Below are 22644 nucleotides of genomic sequence, written 5' to 3'. Positions count from 1 at the left end.
GGTGTTCATATACCAGTTTGTTAGTCCATTCCTGAATTGATGGCCATTCAGGTTGTTTCCATGGCTTGACAATGGTAACTTGAGCTGCAATAAACAATCTAGTGCAAATGTCCTTATGATAAAATTATTATTTTTTTCTTCTAGGTAGATGCCTAGTAGTGGGATTGCATAGTCAAATGGGAGGTCTAATTTGGGTTCTTTGAGGATTCTCTATACTATTTTTTTTTTTTTTTTGTGGTTTTTGGCTGGGGCTGGGTTTGAACCTGCCACCTCTGGCATATGGAACCGGTGCCCTACTCCTTGAGCCACAGGCGCCACCCAAGGATTCTCTATACTTCTTTCCAAAGAGGCTGCATTAGTTTGCAGTCCCACCAACAATGTACAAGGGTTCATCTCTCTCCATGTCTGCAACTTTGGGATTTTGTGATGTGGACTAATCATACTGGGATTAGGTGATATGTCAGGGTGGTTTTGATTTGCATTTCTCTGATGATTAGAGACAATGAGCATTTTTTTCATATACCAGAGTAGGATGGCAGACTTGAAATATGTCCCTACAAGCTCGCTCTGACAAGGCAGGGGATTAATAAAAAGCCCCAATCATTAGACAAAGTTAAGTTTACAGAAAGGCAAACCACATGCCATGGGAAACCAGGAGTATCTCAGAAAGAAGCAACTAAGGAGATTATTTGTGCACTGGCTTGTACTGAATGAGACTCTAAGAAAGGGTTGGGGTAGAGGGTATAAAACTGGAATTGGGTATCACAGGTCTTTGTCCACAAGGCCATCTAACAGTAGTTTATTGTGCGTCTGCTCTGGTTAAATAAACCTGGAAGTAACCAAAGAGCTTTGCAGGGAATAACACTGGAACATAGAGGGACATTCGTGAAATGTATTGTTTCTTTATGGTTTTGCTTCTTTATGTGTTTCTGATACTAGAAAAATAAGTTCTGACCAGAGTATGAAGACTGACTGAGGCTGATTCTGTCTGTATCATGTCCTGTCTTTTATTTTCTCAAGTTGGTAGTTTTCACCTTTTTGTACCCCACCTGCCGTGCTCTTTGTAGCAAGACTAAATTAAATATTATGCCAGACACCAACATGAGTAAAACACACAAAGAGCCCTCCCCTCATTGAACTTAAGTCTTGTGACAGTACAGTTATAAATCACTACCACCACCCCATCACTCAATAAATCCTAACAATGCAAACCTGAACATAGAAAAGACCTGGATCTTGTCTCCCTAAGAAAGATTCAAGAAATGGAAAGCTCAACAGGAATGTCCCCTGAACCAACATTGTTGCCCTTAGGGTCTCATGGAGAAGTGATGTTGCAGAAGGTAGGACCCGCAATATTGAAATTGTAGGGAAAATAAAGGGGGCCACCGCTCTCTCATGGCATGTGGCAATCTTTATTTCTTCCACCAAATCTTGTATAGGCACATAACTTAATTAATAAACACATGGCTTAAACCTTGGCCCCAGGCCTTTTACTGCCTGGTACTTACAGGCCTATTGATAAACCAGATTAACTGATAACCATTTTACTAACATTATTTAAAGCTATCCTTATGGACTAAGGTTTAACCGGTTTAACTGATAACTACTTCACTAAAGTTACTCTTATGCTAAGTAATCAAAAACAAAACCACAAAACAAGATTCTGAGGAAATAAGCTGTTTGAATGCATGACCATCTGAAGGCTGTTAATCATCTTTAGGGAGTAGTCTGGAAAATCCTGAGCTATACGGGTAACTGCCTGCAGCCCTGCCTCCACAAAGCTCCGCCCTAAATCACTTTTACATGATTAGGTTCTAAACCACATATAGAGTTCTATCCAGGATTTTTTCCTTTCTAACCCACAAAAGACTTTAAACTTGTCTTCACAAAATGGAACCATTTAAAGGTTTACTTATAGGCTTTTCGCCTATAAAAGTTTTGCTTCAAGAGTTTGGGAGAAAGTTTTAATAGGCTGTAATTCAGACAAGAGACAACTTGACCATGGCATAGTAGTACCGAGGGTTATGTAAGTGAAAGGAGAGAAACATCAGAGAGTAGTCACTCCCTGTTATCCTGCATAGCCTGCAGATACCCAACAAAGACCTTGAAGTTATCTGACATAGTGCCTGAAGTGGTCATGCTAATTTAGGTGGCAAAGGACAAAAGATGTGTCATAGGATATTAAGATAGACAAAAACCACACTTGATGAGAGATTCACTGCAATGGACTTCAGAGGACAGAGAATGACTCTGGACCACATGCCTCTGCTGATGTAGACAATAGTAGCCTTTTTATTTTTATTTCCTAAGAAATACAAACTTGATTCCATGAACATAATAATTTTTGTATCTGTTTTTTTTTTTTTTTTGTAGAGACAGAGTCTCACTTTATGGCCCTCAGTAGAGTGCCGTGGCCTCACACAGCTCACAGCAACCTCTAACTCCTGGGCTTAAGCAATTCTCTTGCCTCAGCCTCCTAAGTAGCTGGGACTACAGGTGCCTGCCACAACGCCCGGCTATTTTTTGGTTGCAGTTTGGCCGGGGCTGGGTTTGAACCCGCCACCCTCGGTATATGGGGACGGCGCCTTACCGACTGAGCCACAGGCGCCGCCCTTGTATCTGGTTTTATGCTTAACATGTTTGTAAGTAACTCTTGATAATGCCGTTTTAATGAAGATCTTTCTAAAAGTTTATTAGTCACCTTGTGTGGGTAGCAAATAAGTTATAACAACTGGTAGAAGAAAACGTATTGCTTTTTCACCAACCACAGCAACTCATTTTTCAGCATCAGAAAGAAGATGGGTAAAAAGATTTTATTAAATTGTATTTGAAGGATCCAATCGTTCTTCAAGTCCAGCTGAGATGAATTCAGAAGGATCTGGTTTGCCCCACTGACTTAAGCAATTGAAAAACTGGACAAAATATATGAAACATCTCCCAACACTTTGGACATCAGGGAATGAAGGACGGGAATTTTTGACTGATTGGCAACAATAACAACAACAAAGGGAGCCCTATATTTGTCATATTAATGTCTGCAAAGGACATCATAGCATGTAATAGCAAATTATATCCATGTAATAGCAAAGAATGAGGAATGGGCACAGAGCCATGGTCTGTCTGTGTTGAAAAGAGTTGGGAGCTCAGGCAAGTCAAGATGGGTAGAGTTTGCAAGACGGAGTACAGGGTGATAGTTTGATGACCTTCTTCTCTATTTAAATGCCCTTTATTTCTTTTTCCTGACCCTCTGGGGCTTCCAACACTATGTTGAATAGAAGTGTAACACAATTTTTTCTATATCTTTAATTACATGAGAACATTTTTAAGCCCTCAGTTAAGAAGTAAATCTAAATCTTGGAAGATGTTCATGCTATAAGCAGCAACTGCAGAGATGTGGATTGGCATGTGTGAGCTCACGTACGCAGGTAGAGGGGACCCAGAAAGCATACATGTGCTTGTTTGTGTGTATATTTTACTTATTCTTGTTTATAGCTTATAATAAAAGCAAAAGTAATGTCACATTTGCTTCAGAAAGGAAAGGATTTTGTAGACATCCTTACTTGGCACATCTTCTACCATACTTGATTGCAATTCTCTCTCTTTTATTTCACATCTTTGTCACCACTGCTGATACATATCTGCGCTGGAGAAAAAGTATGATCACAAATGGTCTCCCCTGACCCTCAAGCGTGATGACAAAGCTCTCAGAGATGGTGGGTGTATCTGCTGAGATGGGTTTCAGGCCCCTGAGCAAAGGTTCGTTTTTGCATCACAAAGGAACACCTGTTTGTCAGGTCAGCTCCTGACTTAGGCCTCCTTGGGGAAGGCAGACAATACAGGATGCCTAAGGGTTTAATAGGCATTCCTTTGTCATTTTAGCCACAGATTTGAAAATACAATCAGCTGGGAAGAAAGTTTTCCTACAGGTAGGTGGAATATGCTTACATCATTCATTTCTTAAAGAAAATCAGAGAGCCTGTGGCTCAAGGAGTAGGGTGCCGGCCCCATATACTGGAGGTGGCAGGTTCAAACCTCGCCCGGAGAGCAAGGGCTAAGGTGGAGAGGTGAGTCAGTCACTTTGAGCAGGGTGAGTGGTATTGGCCGAGCAGGGCCTGCAGGGCTGAGGGAGTACAGACTGAAAAAATGCAGACCTCCGCGGCACTGCTCATTTTGCCGACTCTGATCTGCTGCTGTACTCCGGGTCTAATCAGACCTATGTCTGCCTCCTTCCTGAATAGGCCAGAGTATTCATCTAAACAGCCTTCCTACAACAGCTCCCCATTCCAGGTGGTCCGAAGGGAGTTCCAGACCAGTGTTGTCTCCCAGGACATTGACACAGCAGCCAAGTTTATTGGTGCTGGGGCAGCCGCAGTTGGTGTGGCTGGTTCAGGGGCTGGCATTGGAACATTGTTTGGCAGCTTGATCATTGGCTATGCCAGGAACCTGTCTCTCAAGCAGCAGCTCTTCTCCTATGCCATTCTGGGCTTTGCCCTGTCTGAGGCCATGGGGCTCTTCTGTTTGATGGTCACCTTCCTCATCCTATTCACTATGTGAGGCTCCATGAGGGTCACCTACCTGTCCCTGCTGCTGGGACTCCATGCCATTCCTGGTGCTGGGGTGTGCTGAGCTTTACCATTAAACACAAGTTTCTCTAAAAAAAAAAAAGCAAACAAACAAACCTGGCCCCGACCAAAAACAAATAAACTAAACAAAAACAAACAACAACAAAACAAAACACAAGAAAATCTACAGTCTCTGAGAGGAAATCTAGATTTTTTAATGTAAATGGGATTTTGAGTCAGCCACTTGGTTGTGAAGAGAGACTAAGGAGCTTGATTTGAATGTACATTTGTAAAGCATGTTCATTGTTCTTTATAAGATTTCATTTTATTTGAGATCGTTTGGGGTCTGATAAAGTTGGGGAATGAGCTAATGTCACCACCCATAGTACTAATCTTAGCCTGATGACCCCTCCCCCTATACTAAAGTGGGATAAAGGCTTATTGCAGAAATAATGAGAGAAATTGCTCACAGGAGTAATGCATAGTGGTCTTCTAACATAGAGGTGGAGGAATAAGCTCCTGAGAAAGAAAGGTGATGATTTAACTGTTAAGGGTGAAGCTATAGACTTTGTGGAATCAAAACCTAGAAGGGATGATTGTTGACTTAAGTGTTTCCTTAAAATTTAATTCCACCATGGTTTACATCTTATCATATTTGCATTCATTGTGGGAAAGTTCATTCTCAGCCACATAACACATTGTCTATATGCTGCTGCTGAAATTTAGTCACTGTTCCTTTAAATTAAAAGAAGAACTTTTGTTTCTGAAAGCCACAAAAATCAGACAGTAAAATTTTAAAAATTTATATCAGCAATGAGATTTTCAGAAGATTTCTTTAGACAAGAATCATAAAAATGCCAATGGTAGGAATACATAATGGGATTTAGTGACTTTCGATTTTAATACCATAGAATGAAGCACTGTCTCTTGTCTGTAATTTAATAAAGAAAGTTTTCCTGGGATCATAAACTATAAAATGAATGCCTCTGAGGCTTCCCAATGACAACTAACATGAAGATTAAGTAAGAGCTTTAGAATTAAACTTCACAATGTATTGTGTTGAAAAATTTATCTTTGTGAATAATAGCTATTAAACAAAGTTTGTGTATTCTAAAACTTTTACCATGAGAAGCGATGGAGAAAAGTTTAGAGGCAAGCCAAATCAATAATTTAAGATCGTACACTAACGTAATTGACAAAATTGACAAAATTTCTTTTTTATTGATTATATTTATGCCATATAATGAAATGCTTAATCTTCACATAGAGAGGTTTTCAGTGGAATTTAAAATTCTAGAATAATTGAAAGGAGTTCTAAATAATCTACATGAAGGTAGGGAACTTTCAAGTCTTGTTCACAGTTATCTCCTTAGGACCCAGCACAGAACCTGGCGCACTGTGGGCATTCACTACTCAATGTATTTTATTTTAACATAAAAGCTGCTGTGCTACACGTATACACGAGAGTGTGTGATAAGAGTGGTTGTTCTACACCTTCTAATAAACTATGGGTTTTGTTTTTTCCAATCCTCCTATACCAGCAGTTCTCAACCTGTGGGTTGCGACCCACAGGAACTGTATTAAAGGGCCATGGCATTAGGAAGGTTGAGAACCACTGTCCTATCCGGATAGCAGGTCATTCTGGATAAGTTTCTATAGAATAGCAAAAAAAAAAAAGACAGCAAAGATTATTTTAAAAATCCATTACATTGAAACATAAAAGTGCCTATTTTAATTTGTTAGAATTGACAGATTTACTAGAGAAATCATAAAGAAAAATACAAAATAAGGGTGATGAAAAATTTTAGTATTTTTTTCTTTCATAGTAACTCTTTCACATGAACTGAGACTGCCTCAGATTATTGGCACAGGAATTGTACTTTTTGTTGAACAGCATATCCTTAAATTTTGTTTTTCTCATTTTTGTGAGTAGTGAACAAATTGGTGTCAAAAAGTTAACTTTAATAAATTAAACCCATTTTCAGAGCATAAAATAGCAATAAAAGGAATGACATTGGGGAGAAGTGGTTGCCAATATTTTGTAGATTAGGGAGGAGAAGGGGCTGCCCATCACAGAATAGACCTTTGTAGGTTTCGTTGCTTGTTCTACAAAGATACGGGGCCTGGACACTTCCTGGTACTCTGAGTTACAGTCGTACAGCCATTACACATCACCCTTACTCTCTCTCGTCCTCCTGCAGTCTCCCTAGGGGCTCACGTTGGCCTCATTCAAAAACAAACAGCATAACAAACAGACAAATGATAACAAAATTCTCTACAACTCCCTTTCTAGATACTTTTCTTGGCAGTGGTCACCGGGATATATTGGTTGTTACCTCCCTGTTTCATTTCTAGAAATGTTTAGGACTGTTGACCTCTCTTCCATTTTAAACTGTTGTTTTTTCCTGTTTTTTTTCTTACCTTCCTGGACACCCCCCTCAACCCGTTTTTTTTTTTTTTTTTTTCTTCTCTCAGCTGGGCTTCCCTTTCCAAGATTCCCTTCTTAGCTCTGTTCTCTAATCACTTTACACAGTCTCTAGACAAACACATCTGTCCTGGGGCTGCAGTTATATTGTCTCAAAACGTTAGCTTAGCTCTCAAGTATGAGTAAAACTGAACTCTGGGTTTTCCAACTGGAAATTCAAATGTGTTCAAAAGAGATCCTATAATTCTCTACCCAAATTCATTTTTTCCCACTGTTTAGTTCTATGAATGACAATGCCATTTGGTCAACAGCCCAGATGTCCAACCATTCATTTTGATTTCTTTTTCTTTCTCAGCTTCCACATCTAATCAAGGACTCTGGAAGATATTATTGCCTGACTCTCCAGTAACAAATTTCAACCCTCCCCTCTTTATCTTGGAAACTGTCACCCATTTTAGAGGTTGGAAGGCCAGATTTCACTTTCTCAATTTTCCTTGCATTTCAGGCATGTGTGACTTACCCAGTCCTAGTTAATGGGACATCAGGGGAGATCTGCTTCATGTTTCTGGGAAAGATCTTTCCCTATGATTAAAAAACAAAGAGACACCTGTGCAGAGAGGTTCCCCTTTCCTCACTGTTATGGACTTTGGTGTCTGGAGACAGGATGCTGCTTGAGACATGAAAGGAGGCAAAGCAACGTGGAGAAGCTGAACCGGAGTAGAGCAGTGGCAGCTGTGCTCAGACAGTTAATTTTATGTGTCAACTGGATTGGGCTTAGGGATGCCCAGATTACTATAAAACATTATTTGTGGGTATGACTGTGGGTGTATTTCTGGAAGACATTCACATTTGAATTGGTGAGATGGCCTTAACCAATGGGTGGATATCATCCACTGAGCACCTGAATAGAAGAAAACGGCAGAGGAAGGGCAGATGTCCTCTGCTTGAGCTGGGCTGTCCCTCTTCTCACACCTTTGGGCACTGGCACTCCTGGTTCTCTGCCTTCAGACTTGGACTGGGACTTACCCATGACTCCCTTGCTTCTTGGACTTAGGCTGAAACTATACCACCAACATTCCCAGGTGTCCAACTTGTAAAGAGAAGAGTGAGGGGCTTCTCAGCCTTCATAATCACATGAGCAAACTTTTGTAATGAAGTTCTTTCTATATGCCTGTGTATATACCATTTCTTCTATGTCTCTGGAGAACCCTTAGAAATACAATGCCTTCTTCCATTCATTCTATATAAGAAAATGACTTAAAATTATTCTCCTACTTACAGTTGCAATTATTCTATTAAAACTTAAGGTCAATTAATTTTAGTTTCTAAAAGTCCTTTGCATTTGCCTTCTCCTTCTGGTTCCCTTTGCTGACACCTTTCTACTGGGCTTTCTCATCTCTTGCCTGGTTACTGCAGCAGCAGCCTGACTGGTCTCTCTGCTTCCATCGTAATCCTCGTTAGTTCAGCTTTCTTTCTGGTATCAGATGGATTTTATTTTTAGACTTTAAGTCAGAGTATGCCGCTGTCCTCGTTAGGAAATTTCCAATAGTTCTCATTAATCCCCAATTCAAAGTTCAACATCCTTCAAAGCAGAACCTAAAAGGCTCCTCCTGAATGCCTTTCTGTCCTTTCAACCCCATCTCTTCCAGTCTTGTGCTGCCACTACCTGCTACCAGTGCTGAGTTATTGTGTTTAGTTTTAATGAAGTACAGCTTCCATTATCATGAAAGTGAGGTTTTGAGTCTCTTCCCTAACCCGATTCACCTGCCATGCTTTTGTACCTCCATAGGAATATTTATTTCTCACACGGTTTTAAAATGATCATTAATGATGCGGAGAGATAAATTTTGATTTAGGCTCAAAGACGAATTTATTATATATTATGAAGATATCTGAATGAAGGCTTTAGGAATCTTAGTTGTCGGTTCCCTTAATGGTTATGCTTTCCCTCATCTCTAGGCCTTAATAATACGCAGTTCTTTCCACTGGGGATATTCTTTCCTTTCTATTTCTGCCTCCTCACAAGTCTTTCCATGGCCCTCAATAGTAAGTCCATTTTTTTCCAGGTAGCCTAAAATAGTAGTGGTTGTTGTTACGTGGTTGAACAGTCTCGAGGCAGCAGCTACTATTTCAGCCATAAAATCAACTCATTTCCCACTCTTCTCTAAATCGGGTCAGCAAAGAAACAATGAACCTAAGTCGATTTAAACAGTTTATTACTCCTGGGACATTAGGCAGCATGAGCTTCAGGATTGCACTGGATCCCCTTGTCCTCTCTTCATCTCATGGGGGTGGTGGTGGTGGTGGTGGTGCAGAATCGACCTGGTGGACACAGCACTACACAGTGAGTATGTGTCACATCTGAGGAGCGCTGAGCTGAGAAAACCAATCCTGTGAGGAGCCGCAAGCAAGTTGATGTATCCAATCTTGGTCCCACTGGGAGACATTATCTTTATTGTTTTTTTTTTTTTTTTTTTTTTGTAGAGACAGAGTCTCACTTTATGGCCCTCTGTAGAGTGCTGTGGCCTCACACAGCTCACAGCAACCTCCAACTCCTGGGCTTAAGTGATTCTCCTGCCTCAGCCTCCCAAGCAGCTGGGACTACAGGCACCTGCCACAACGCCCGGCTATTTTTTGGTTGCAGTTTGGCCGGGGCTGGGTTTGAACCCGCCACCCTCGGTATATGGGGCCGGCGCCTTACTGACTGAGCCACAGGCGCCGCCCTATCTTTATTGTTTTACTAGAGAGAAAAATGTCTCCCTGACCTAGATGGAGATACTACCTCTTGTTTCTAGAATATTCGCTACACAGACATCCTTGAAAAAATAATTCGAGACAGGTAGAAATGCCGTGGAGAATTGCTCGCAATAGTTAAGAGCTGGGAATAAAACAGATTTAGAATTGAATTTAGATGTTAGTATCTTCCAAATGTATTTCCCCAGCCTAGACTTGTCCTTCAAATTCCAGACTGGTATGTCTAGCTTTCCGCTGTATAAGCACAATTGAAGATCTAATAAAAATATCAAACTATGTTCAAATCTGAGCTCCTAATATTTCTCATCAAACCTCTTCCTTCCAAAAGTTAATGGGAACTTACCTTTCCAGTTGCTAGGGCTTCAAAACTTGCTGTCATTTTTGATCCATTTCTTTCTCTTATACCCTGCATTCAATCTATCTGCAAGTTCTGCTGACTTGACTTCAACTATGTTGAGAATCTGACAGTTTTGCACCCTCCACTGTTATGATACTTGTACTGTGGCTGCCTCCTGGTGTCTGGATTATGGAAGATGTGTTCTCACCAGGCTCTGTTTCCACTCTTCAGATTGTTCTCAGCAGAGTAAGCCAAAGTGATCTATGAAAACGTGGACTTCTGGGATTAAAACCTCATTTTCTTATCAGGAGCAAATGCCAAAGTCCTGACTGTGATCGTTGATGATCTGCTCCCTCCAACCATCACCGTCATGATTCCATCTGCTGCTGCTCTCCTTCCCTTTTCTTACTCAGCTTTAGGCTCGCCAGCCTCTCGTCTCAGGCCTCTCTACTTACTATTTATTCTTCCTTCAGAGTTTCGCTTCACATGTCTACACGTCAAATTCCCTGTCTGCATTTAGGCAATTATCCAAATGTTGCCTTCTCACATTTGCTCACCGACTATTTGACAAAAACATTCGGGTGTCTAACAAGCATGTAACACTCAGCACGTCTACAAGAGGACTTGGCTGGCTGTCTTATTTAATGTTTCAACACCCACCTCCTTCTTTTCATTCTTCTCTGCGCTTCACTTACTTTTGTGCACATTATCGCTATCTATCGATCTTTTCATTTTCCCGTTTATTGTCTCTTTTTTCCCCATTAGAATATAAGTTACTTGAAGGTATGCGTTTGTATCTATTTTCTTCAGTTCTCCAACTTCAACATCTGGAACAATGTCTCATACATAGTAGGTACTCAATGATTATTTGTAAAAGGAGTAAAGAAATTAATGAGGCTGACTTTACCACTTCTTGTTGCCAGACCATGGAAAAGTTAAAAAAAATAGCACCATCTGTGTGAAAGGCTAAATGATATAACATCCATAAAACACTTATGTGTAGTGCCTGTCACACAGTGGACAGTCTGACCCCTACGGACAGAGATCCTTACCCTTCTGTTCCAATTTTTTTAGCCATGGGTTTTCCTTATTTGTCTTATACTAAACATTAATTGTTGAGCTATTTCCTAATTCTTGTTGTGTGCCTTATTTAGTGTTTATCCTATGATAGGAACTGGGAAGAAAAGTGACTTGTCATTACAAGTTTCTTCAAGTGCATTATCTCCTGTGATATTCAGAATCAACCTGTTTGTAGGGAGTAGATTATGGAAAATCAGCTTAGTTTTACACACAAAACTCCTGAGATTTAGAGGCTCACTGTCCAAGACATAGGCAATACATTGGCAAATATTAGCTTTTAACATTTTTGTTGTTTAAATAAAAAGATTCTCACATTTTCTTTCTATTTTTTTTTTTTTTTTTTTTTTTTTTGCATTTTTTGTCCAGGGCTGGGTTTGAACCTGCCACCTCTGGCATATGGGGCTAGCACCCTACCCTTTTGAGCCACAGGCACTGCCCATTATTCTCACATTTTCTTTTTCTTTTCATTTTCTTTCTTTCTTTCTTTCTTTCTTTCTTTTTTTTTTTTTTTTGAAACAGAGCCTCAGGCTGTCACCCTGGGTGGAGTGCTGTAGCATCACAGCTCACAGCAACCTCCAACTCCTGGGCTCAAGCGATTCTCCTGCCTCTGCCTCCCAAGTAGCTGGGACTACAGGCACCCGCCATAATGCCAGCTATTTTGGGGGAGGTTAGAGCCGTCATCATTGTTGTTTAGCGCTCCGGGCTGGATTTGAACCCGCCAGCTCAGGTGTATGTGGCTGGTACCTTAGCCGCTTGAGCCACAGGCGCCAAGCCAATTGTCACATTTTCTCAAGGTACTGAAATAAAAGCATTTTTGAAATGGAAGCCACCTACATATCAATTATTCTGAGTTCCTCTCTAATTCCTAATTGTATTTGACCTTCACAATCTTTTAAATACATTCTATTCTATTTGTATTTATTTATTTTTTTATTTGTATAGATTTAGGGAGTACAAGTAAAATTTTGTTATGGACATATTAGGTAGTGGCAAAGTCTGGATTTTTTAATGTAGCTGTCACCTGAATAGTACACATTGTATATCTTGATGAAATTGTTTTAGAAGTGAGATAGCACTTTAATTTGTCTCATTCTTTTATGTTTAACCTACATACCTAATTTAGGACAACATAATAAATAATGCCTTATTTTTATAGGAGAGATCAACTCTTAACACAGTTTTGGTCTTCTTGAAATTAAAAAAAAAATCTTATAAAGTCATCATGTTCCATTTTAGGGTTGAAAAATATATCATTTTGCTTCTAAATTGGTGTCTGAAATGACATCAATTAAAATAACTGTATAATCATGTCTGAAATATTAAGTTTTTGGTAATATTTTTCTTAGTAATAGTTTTGACAAATTTATAGAAAGCATCACTATCTTAACAAATTAGAATGATCATCTTGCAAATACAGATAGTTTGGTAGTAATGATGGTTGATGGAAATAGGAAAGATACTTGGTAAGGAGGGAGCAGTTACTGGGCAACTGGGGCATGTTGGAATAATTTTTAATGGGTGTTTCACTTTCCTATTTCTGCTATAGAAAATTGCCACAAACTCAATGAGTTTAAAAAAGATATTTATAATTCTATGGTTCTGGGAGTCAAAGTCTGACAAGGGTCATATTCAGCTAAAATGAAGATATTGACAGGGCTGATTCCTTCTGGGAGGCACTAAGGAATAATCCTCTTTGTGGCTCTAAGGAAGAAGTCCAAGTTGGACTTGCAGGGTCATCATCGCCTTCCAAGTCTCCACAGCTAGTAATGTCTTTCTCATAATTCCTTCTCTCTGGTTCCGACTCTCCAGATTCCCTCTTCCACATTTGAGGGAACATTGTGATTACGCTGAGCCCACCTGGGTAATCCAGGATACTTTCCTCAACTTCACTTGATTAGCAACCTTAATTCCATCTGCAACCTTAACTCTCCCTTGCCATGTAACGTGACATTCACAGGTCCACAGGATTAGGATACAATCATCTTTGGGTAGGGCTGTTATTTTGGTTACCCCAGTGCATAAAGCAAAGATAGAGGCTATAGTTATGACTGAACATTTAGGTCAGGGGGAAATGGACAGATATGTGCTCTGATTTAAGACTTGTACACATCTTAGTTCAAACTACACATTTTGTAAAGACGCTCTGATCACTTAGGAACTTCTGATTCTGCTTTTTCATGGCTGTTTGACCAGGTTGAAGTCATCACTGGTAATTGCCTTCTTTAACAGTTCTTAAAAATGCTTATATTTCTGCTGTCTTGTGGGTATTTTTTTTTTTTTTAGCAAATTATTTTGTGATTATCAGGGACATATGCCAACCAAATCAGCAACTTCTCACACTTGATGTTTCTTTCTATTCTTTAGGTAGAAGAGGACAATTTTACTCAGCACACTAATTTTCACTGACGTATGACTTGGAATACAGTTGCCCACCACTACCATGGAGAGAGGATTATATTTGCAATAGCAGAGGATACAGAAATATATAAATAGCAATTGTCAAACTTTTTATTTTAAATCTACAGAACTTTTTCTTTAAATGTATATTTTGGGGAAGTCTACTGACCAGTGTAGGAAGCAGATAAAGATGAAACTGTTTTGTCAGCAGATGGGGAGCTCTAAATCTCCTTCCACACTTTCCAATCCTAGCAACTCCAACTTGAAAACAGTGCCTTCTGCGTCCTCAGGAAATGTATGAGGAAGTAGTGGTTAAATCAAATGAAAACTTAGTAAAAAGTTGCCAGAGTTAAGTGTCCAGAGTGAGGTGCAGAGTGGAGCAGAAGGGCAAGAAAGGGAAATTCCAGGAGCAGGCCTGTGGCTCAAGGAGTAGGGCGCCGGCCCCATATACCTAAGGTGGCGGGTTCAAACCTAGCCCTGGACAAGAAGTGCAACAACAACAAAAGAGAGAGAAATTCCAATAAGCTGCTGGCATTGGTAGGCCTCGAAGGCCTGACTTGAAGGACAAGTTAAGATTTTTGTGAGATCGCAGAGAATGAGGAGGAACGTGAAGGCAAAGGAACGGACTGGATGTGTTTGTGGTGGCACACTCAGGCAATAGCTATGCTAAATTTCATAGAGGATTGAGACATGAGGATCAGGAGATGAAAAGCTGAAAGACTTGAGTACCAGGGCCAAAAAATGAGTTTTTACTTTATTTAGTCATGAGGAACCTGCCCTAAGCACAGGCGTCAAGAATGAGAAGAAAGCTCAATTCAACTTATGGAGCCCCGTTGGTAAAACCAGCTCGTAGTTGCAAAATCTCCTGTGAGCTGAACAGAGCCTGCGTGCTGGGGAGCCAGGATGAGCACCGCCACTTCCTTCCTGTCATAGCGGAGGGCGCCCCATTTGTCACAGTGCTGTCCACAGTCAGGTCCCTCACCCCGAAGGTGCCTTCCCTGTCAGGATGCGGCTCTGCACCTCTTCTGCAGTCGCCTGGTGGGGTTTCCCTGTTCCTGGGAGGACCCTGCATCTGATCTCCACACGGCATCGCACAGGGAATGGAAAGCCGGTTTATGTGGCAGCCCCGACAGTTGTTTCATTCTGGTGAATTCGCACAAGAAGGTGGATTCTACCCGTGTGAGAGTGGATTTTACACGGCTTCAGACCTCCAAAGACACAACGGTTTGTTTCTGCACAGTCTGGCCGTCTTTGCTGGGATGGTTTGATAGACTCCGCTGTTGCTCTGTGGGTCGTATCATTGTCACTTTTGTCTTAAATTGAGTCTCACATTGACTATTCTACCACAGTGCTCGCAGCCATCATCACTGTGCCCTTTGTATAGATTTATTTTTCAAGCTACTGGAAACATACGTGGAAAAGGAGACCCCTGGCTCTTGTCTGTCCGTGGCACCGTTATTCAGCAGTTTGTCAAGCAAGAAACCAGGGAGTGGGTCCTGACACTTTCTTCTCCTCATTCTCCTGAGTTTGTTTTAAAAACCTGATAACAGGGCGGCGCCTGTGGCTCAAGGAGTAGGGCGCCGGTCCCATATGACGGAGGTGGCGGGTTCAAACCTAGCCCTGGCCAAAAACTGCAAAAAAATAAATAAATAAAAATCTGATAACAATTGTCTATTCCTCACCACCTCCACACCCTTTGTGACGCTACTGGAAGTTCCTCCATCAGCAGGTGCTTCTGTTTCCTCTCCCCTTCAATTTGGGTGGGTCTCGTGAAATATTTTACACATAAAAATCTATATGTTTTTGTTCCAAATATTTACACAGCTCATTTACAGGCTCATTCCAGTATCAAGTGTAGTACCTGTCCTCTGAGGACATCAGCTCACTGTTACCATTAACCCAATAAATCCTTTTCTTTTCTTTTTTTTTTTTGGCCAGGGCCAGGTTTGAACCCACCACCTCTGGTACATGGGGCTGTTGCTTTACTCCTTTGAGCCTCAGGCGCTGCCCAGTAAATCCTTTTCTTAACAGCCTTGTTGTACAAAGGTTCCAATTTCTTCATAACATTTCTTAGGGTGTAACAGCATGCACATTTCACATTTCTGTGAAACTAATGTCCATTTGTCTTCAGTTTCTCGCCAATCTAATCCATTTACCATAAAATTATCATAGTGTTATTTCTAAAACCTTTTGTCAAGCAACACTGTAAACATGTAACTTTTTATTTCCTCTGGTGTCCAAGACACATCTGAACACTGCATTTCAAAGTCTTAAATAATCCAGCAACAACTAGTCTTTCTATTTTTAATTTTTTTTCTAGTCAGGCCCAGATTACTGCCTCCTCACTTCTCTTGGCCTGGAAATATCCCACTTCTTTATTAAGTTGTTTCTTTTCACCTTGGAAACAGTCTTTCTGCTGCTAATAAAAATTCCGATTAAGACGCTTCTGTTCTGGAAATTTTCCCTGAGTCACTTTGGTATGTATTGAATTCTTTTTTCTGTGAATGGCTTTCACATTTGTATTTAAGAGCAGATGTGCAATTTTCTCTTTCCCAACTACATCAGAAACTTCAGAAAGTAAGAATTAAGCACCTCTCAATTCATGGGGTGCTTAATGGATACTTCAAAACATTTATGGGTGGAACTAGGTGGAACCACTTCTGTTACTTAACGTGCAACATGTGACTTGTCCTCATCTTGCCAAAATTGGAATAACGTTCACAGAACTATTGAACACTTTTTTCATAATATAAATTACCCAATATACTGTTTACTGATACCAATTTAGTGATGGATTTCTGAATATAGCACAATTTCCTATCTGTAACAAAGTACCACAATCTCTTCATTATGGTTTTTACATACCATTGTGGTATAGATTAACTATCTGGAAAGATGAAAAGGGATGCTAAGTTTGTATTTAGTGATGCCATACTATAAAGAAAGACAAAATGATTTCGTTTCCAATATTTAATATCTAATATTCACAAGACGTCTTAGGGAAAGAAGGAGGATTCCAGTTTCCTCAAACCATTTATTGCTTTAAATGTTTTTAAATTTATGAGCATAATTTTGCCAACTTTGCATTTATTTAAAACTTTGGCATTTCAGAATCTAAGGCACCTGCAAATTAGTTAAGGGAAGGCTTGTCTGGTGTCATAACAAAGGAAACAATAGTTGAGTGGCTATGAGAAAATAAGCCCTTACTCTAGTTTAAGGGAATATTCTAGATTGGCCTACAGTCCTTTAGACCTTCACTATCTTCTAAAAATTAGTATAAAAATTGATTTAAAAAACTATAACTGTGAACATAAACTAGAGTATTTAAAATAATTGACCTTAAACTACATTTTGATATTAGGTTTCTTTCTGCTCTGTTTCTGGGTGATAAACCAGGGCCTGGTTCTCCACGACTTGAGTGATTCTAGGTTCAAGTACTTTCTTCTTCCAGTCTGTGAAAAGAAAAGCTGCATGCAGGGCTCAGTGCAAAGGTGTAGAGACAAGGCCCGGAAGTGGTGTCACTTTGTCTCACAGTCCATTAGTCCATCAGCCACCAAGCTACACCTGTCTCTGAGGGACACGGGGCAATAAAGTGCCGGTTAGGCTGTCATGTCTGCTGTAAATCTCTTACTGTGTCAGGAAAGGAGATGATACCTTAGTCACTTGAAATGAGGGTCCTTGTTATTGACCTCATACCTGTGTGATTTTCAGATGGAATAACTATCGGTAAACGTGCATGTTTTGATGTGTACTTTAAATCCTAGCAATGATTTAAAAAAATTTTCATACAACAGAAGATCCTTGATATTTGTAAATTATGCTCACACATGAGCGCAAGCACACAGTGTTCGTATGTCCACAGGATTCAGTGGATTTGAAATTTTGGGTTTATCACATAAGCCACGTAAGTCCACTTTATTCTGTTGGAAATGGACCTCAAAAAAAAAAAAAAAGAAATATAACTAGTGATGAGAGTAATGAGAACATAAAAAAGTGTTAAAAATGACTTCTTAGAAAATAGAACCATGGACCAAGTTATGACCCAGAAAGCAGATTCAGCAACGGTCTGGTGTATGTCATAAGGAAGACCACTATATGTTTTATATAAAGATGTAAAAATAATATGAATCATGACATTATTTCAATGATTTATCAGGGGGAAATTAATTTTTGTAGTTTTAGAAGTACAGACTTTTTGTATTTTGCTATGGTATTTTATGAAGGAAATTGTATGCCATAATAATATTTAAGAATTTCGGGACTCTTCCTAGCCTAAGCATATTCCTCCTGGAATGAAAATGTTTATTTAGCAAAGACATAATTGTCATTTATCTCTCAGCCACTAAATAGTGGCTTAGTCAATCCACAGGCCTAGGTGTGTGGATTGTTTCTGGATTTTTGCTGACGTAGCACTAATATCAAAATGTAATTTAAGGTCAATTATTTTAAATACTCTAGCTTATGTTCACAGTTATAGTTTTTAAAATCAATCTTCACACTAATTTTTAGAAGATAGTGAAGGTCAAAAACAAGTGTCACTATAGTTAAAAATAATTATAATATTCAATTGCACAACATCTGACAGTAACTTTCCATTTATCTTTTACAGATATTTCATAAAAAAGCATTCTAGAATCATTAAGTTTCTCTTTTATGTTGGGAAGAGTATGTTTACTGAACATTAGTATCTACCATTAGTCAAAACATCATCTTGTCTCATTTTATTTCGATTCTTTACAGCTTGCAGATACTACCAAGTTTTGCCACTGGAGGTCAGTATTTATCCATATTTTCAAAAAACAACTGACCAGGAAAGTGATGTAACTGGGTATTTGTAATGCACGGTTTACAGTTCACAGAATCATTGCTGCAGCAGAAGGGTAAATTTAGAATGAAATGCCTAGAGACTAAAATACCTTCCTCGGTAAATGAAGTGATTCCACAGAACCACTGATATTTTTCTAGAGATTTTATTCTGAGAGAAGTAGGGATCATGTTCAAATAACCATGTATATACTTTAGGATACTTTACCAATTCAAGGCAGTGTGTGGCCTGCATGCTTCTGGAATCCTACGGAATAATGAAGGACACACAATGCAGTGGGATGGATGAGGATGGATGGAGCGTAGTGGACGACCCAGAGGGAGAGTGAGGTCCCACTCTGGCTCTGTCCTCACTGGCTGGGGACTTGGTCTAGTCTCTCACTGTCCAGCTCCCCCTTTGTAAAATGAAGATGGCAGGTGCTGTGATTTTAGCAGCCCTTTTTAGTCCTATTTTTCTAAGACTCCCCTTCATTATCTGTCAGATTTTAACACTTTTAGACAAAACATAATTAAACAATTTTTACTCTTTCATTTCCATTATAGACAAATATCAAGATGTCAACAAAAGCAGTACTTCCCTTTTCTCCTGCATCTAATATTTCATGGCAGCAGGATGAAGCGACACTTCCTAGAAGCTGTTCTTTTTTAGTAATATGAGGCTCAATGGGGAGTGGATGCCCTGGAAAGTTTTTTTTTTAATAATATTTTAGATCAGGTTAACATTCTTTTGATCAGTTGTTCTTCATGAATTCTTTTTTTTTTTTTTTTATTGTTGGGGATTCATTGAGGGTACAATAAGCCAGGTTACACTGATTGCAATTGTTAAGTAAAGTCCCTCTTGCAATCATGTTCTTCATGAATTCTTAATGGACCAGCAGTTCTTCACCATTTTTTTGGTACTGATTGACCCATGAGAATGATGATTCCTGACCCAGGAGCAGCTAAATTCTCTTCCTTTTCCAGATATTGTCAAAGAAGATTTGATGCAGGACAACGCAGCACCACGACCTGCTGCCTTAGCCCTGGAGGTATTAATGCTCCTGTGGATGGAGGAACCAGCTTGCTGAAGGACCAGACACCTACAGGGGAGATGCTGGCGCCTTGCTGTCTCCTCCACTTGCACTTCTGACTGGTGGATTTCCTCTCAGTTTCCAAGGCTTGAGAGTTCATTGGACAGCTGGCTGTAACTGACAAGACTCACACCCTAGCAGAACAACCCTCCTGCCACTACATAACCCCCTGAGCAGAAAGCACAGGGACAGACCTCAAAGAGGGAGCAGGAGAGCTTGTTCCCCTCCTGGGTTCTCTCTGCCAGGAGGTTTGATTTTTGTAGTTGTTGTAATTTTTGGTTTCTGTAAATAAATCCAGACTTACCACTGATCCTGTGGTCTGTCAATTTATTCTTTAAATCACCAAGAACAAGAACCTGAAATTCTGGTATCATATTCACTCCCAGATGAACACGCTAGTCTGCGTTTGGTTCTAGTCCAGGCTCTAGCACTGTTCTAAGCTAGGTGTCCCTGATCTTATGCCTCAGATCTGTCAATGATAACACAACGATAATAGAAAGAGTTTGTATGTGGTGCAGGAAAGTAAAACTCAAGAGGAAAACCATAGTTTTAATAGCTTAAGTGGTTAGAATCAGAGTTCAGGGCTGCCAGTTGACTGGAAATTAAGGAGGGAAATAATTTAAAAAGACGAAATACCCCACGTCTGCACATCAACTTCTCTCGTATCTTTGGATACACCCAAATGAACCATGTATGGAGGAGATTCCAAGAAATATAGGTAAAAAATAACTTGCAGGCTAAATGTGCAAAGTAGAGATTTGGATTTCTGCCCAGCACAGGGGTGACAGAAACTTACATTTAATCTTTCTAAATGAGGAATACTTTTAATTGAAACCACACAAGGGCTCTGATTTAGGAATAATGATTATTTTCTCAGACCTAAGCATTGTTCCTGAGACTAAGGCTACACTGTAACAAACTCTCATTAACAAATTATAAATCCAAACTTACATAAATTAAAGATACATCATAAGTAGTTTAGTTATCTGCTTACCCCCAATCAGCACTCTTTAGAGAAGACTCTAGAATCCACAATCTACTTTCTATCCACAATGTACGGGGGTGCCGGGGGTGGGGAATGTGACTTATAGTCAAAGGCAAAAGTAGACAATGGAAACATTCCTTAAAATGACACAGATGTTAGAAGAGAAGGGTTTTAAAACAGTTATTATAGATATATTTATGAATATAAAAACAATGATACTGAACAGATGAAGAATCTCGGCAGAGAAATATATGTTACAGGACAGTATAAAATGCAAATTCTACATAAAAAAGTATACAATTTTGAAATGCAAAATTCACAAATGGTGTTTAATGAACAAATAGAAGACGGCAGGAAAAAGGCTTGTCAGTGAACTTGAAGACAAACAATACAAATCATGTCATCTGGAGAATAGGGAGAAAAATAATTAAAAATAAATGGCCCCTGAGTATATTAGGACAGTTCCAAACTATTAACATATGTGTAACTGGAAAGTACAGAGAGTAAAGAGAGGACATGAAAAAAAACTTGGAAAAAAAAAAAAAGAAAAAAAATACTTGGAAAAATGATGGCGAAATTTCCCCCAGTTCGGTAAAAATTCATCAACCTGGAGAAACATAAAGCTAAGTCGACCCCAAGCAACATAACAGCAACACACACAGAGAGAACCAGGAACAGCGCTGTCAAATCACTGAAAACAAAAAGCAAAGAGAGAAACTCTGGAAGTGGTCAGGAGTACGGGAGCCACAAGTTATACAAAGTGGAGAAATAATACACACACGACTGTCTTCCCATGTGAACAACCACGGCCTAAAGAGAATGAAATGATCCTTCAAAAAAGGATCAAGAAAGAGGAAGAGAGTAGGGTCAATAAAGAATTGTTTATTTTAATTTTAGATTATTTGGGGTACAGAATACTTGCATATTATTCATAGAGTTACATACAATGTTTTGATATAGACATACAATGTATATTAATCAAATTGGGGAAATTGATGTATCCATCATCTGAGGCATTTATTGTGTTTTTGTGTTAGGAACATTCCCTTTCCACTCTGTTAGTTACTTTACAGTGTAACTTGATGATTATAGTCACCTTGTTGTGCTATCAAATATTATTCATTCTATCTAACTCTATTTTATATTTTTGCAGCCACAAACCATCCTCATCCAATCCCACCTCCCCACTACCCCTCTCATCCTTCTACTCTCTATCTTTACCTGATCAGGATCAGTTGTTTTAATATTTAGCCCTGAATGAGAATGAGAACATGAATGAGAACATGCAGGATTTGAGTTCTTTTCTTTATTTTTTTTATTATTAAATCATAGCTGTGTACATTAATGCGATCATGGGGCACCATACACTGGTTTTATACACCATTTGACACATTTTCATCACAGTGGTTAACATAGCGTTCCTGGCATTTTGTACCAGAATGTTTATTGCAGCCCAATTCATAATTGCTAATTCATGGAAAAAGCCCAAGTGTGCATCGATCCACGAATGGATTAATAAATTGTGGTATAGTTGTACACCATGGAATATTATGCAGCCTTAAAGAAAGATGGAGACTTTACCTCTTTCATGTTTACATGGATGGAGCTGGAACATATTCTTCTTAGTAAAGTATCTCAAGAATGGAAGAAAAAGTATCCAATGTACTCAGCCCTACTATGAAACTAATTTATGGCTTTCACATGAAAGCTATAACCCAGTTATAACCTAAGAATAGGGGTAAAGGGAAAGGGAGGGGAGGATTTGAGTTTTTAAAAAAAATTTTTGGGTGTCTTATTTCACTTAACATAATGTTCTCCAGCTCCACCCATGTTGTCATGAACGACAGGATTTCATTCTTTTTTATGGCTGAGTACATTCTGTTGTGTGTGTGCATTCCAGCTTCTTTATTCATTAATTCATTCCTGGAAAAAAATTAGGTCAATCCAGCATTTTTTTTTTTTTTTTACAACTGTTGGCTTTATTTTTTATTTTTATTTTTTTTAATTTTTTTATTAAATCATAAGTGTATACAATGATATGATTATGGGGCATCATACACTCACTTCATAAACCATTTGACACATTTTTATCCCAGTGGTTAACATAGCCTTTCCGGCGTTATCTCAGTTACTGTGCCAAAACATTTATATTCTACATTTACCAAGTTTCGCAAATACCCCTGTAATATGCACCACAGGTGTGATCCCAC

The 22644-nt window shown here is 39.3% G+C and overlaps 1 protein-coding gene across 1 annotated transcript; it reads left to right on the top strand.

The window, feature by feature from the left end:
- The first annotated feature begins 4143 nt into the window (after nucleotides 1-4143).
- LOC128575870 (ATP synthase F(0) complex subunit C1, mitochondrial-like) lies at nucleotides 4144-4554 on the top strand. The gene has a single exon (XM_053577625.1). It carries the CDS (start codon nucleotides 4144-4146, stop codon nucleotides 4552-4554), a length of 411 nt encoding a protein of 136 aa, XP_053433600.1.
- The last annotated feature ends 18090 nt before the right edge of the window (nucleotides 4555-22644 follow it).

Source organism: Nycticebus coucang, chromosome 23 (assembly GCF_027406575.1).
Source record: "Nycticebus coucang isolate mNycCou1 chromosome 23, mNycCou1.pri, whole genome shotgun sequence".
Taxonomy (NCBI): domain Eukaryota; kingdom Metazoa; phylum Chordata; class Mammalia; order Primates; family Lorisidae; genus Nycticebus; species Nycticebus coucang.
This window is presented reverse-complemented; position numbering and strand designations above follow the sequence as displayed.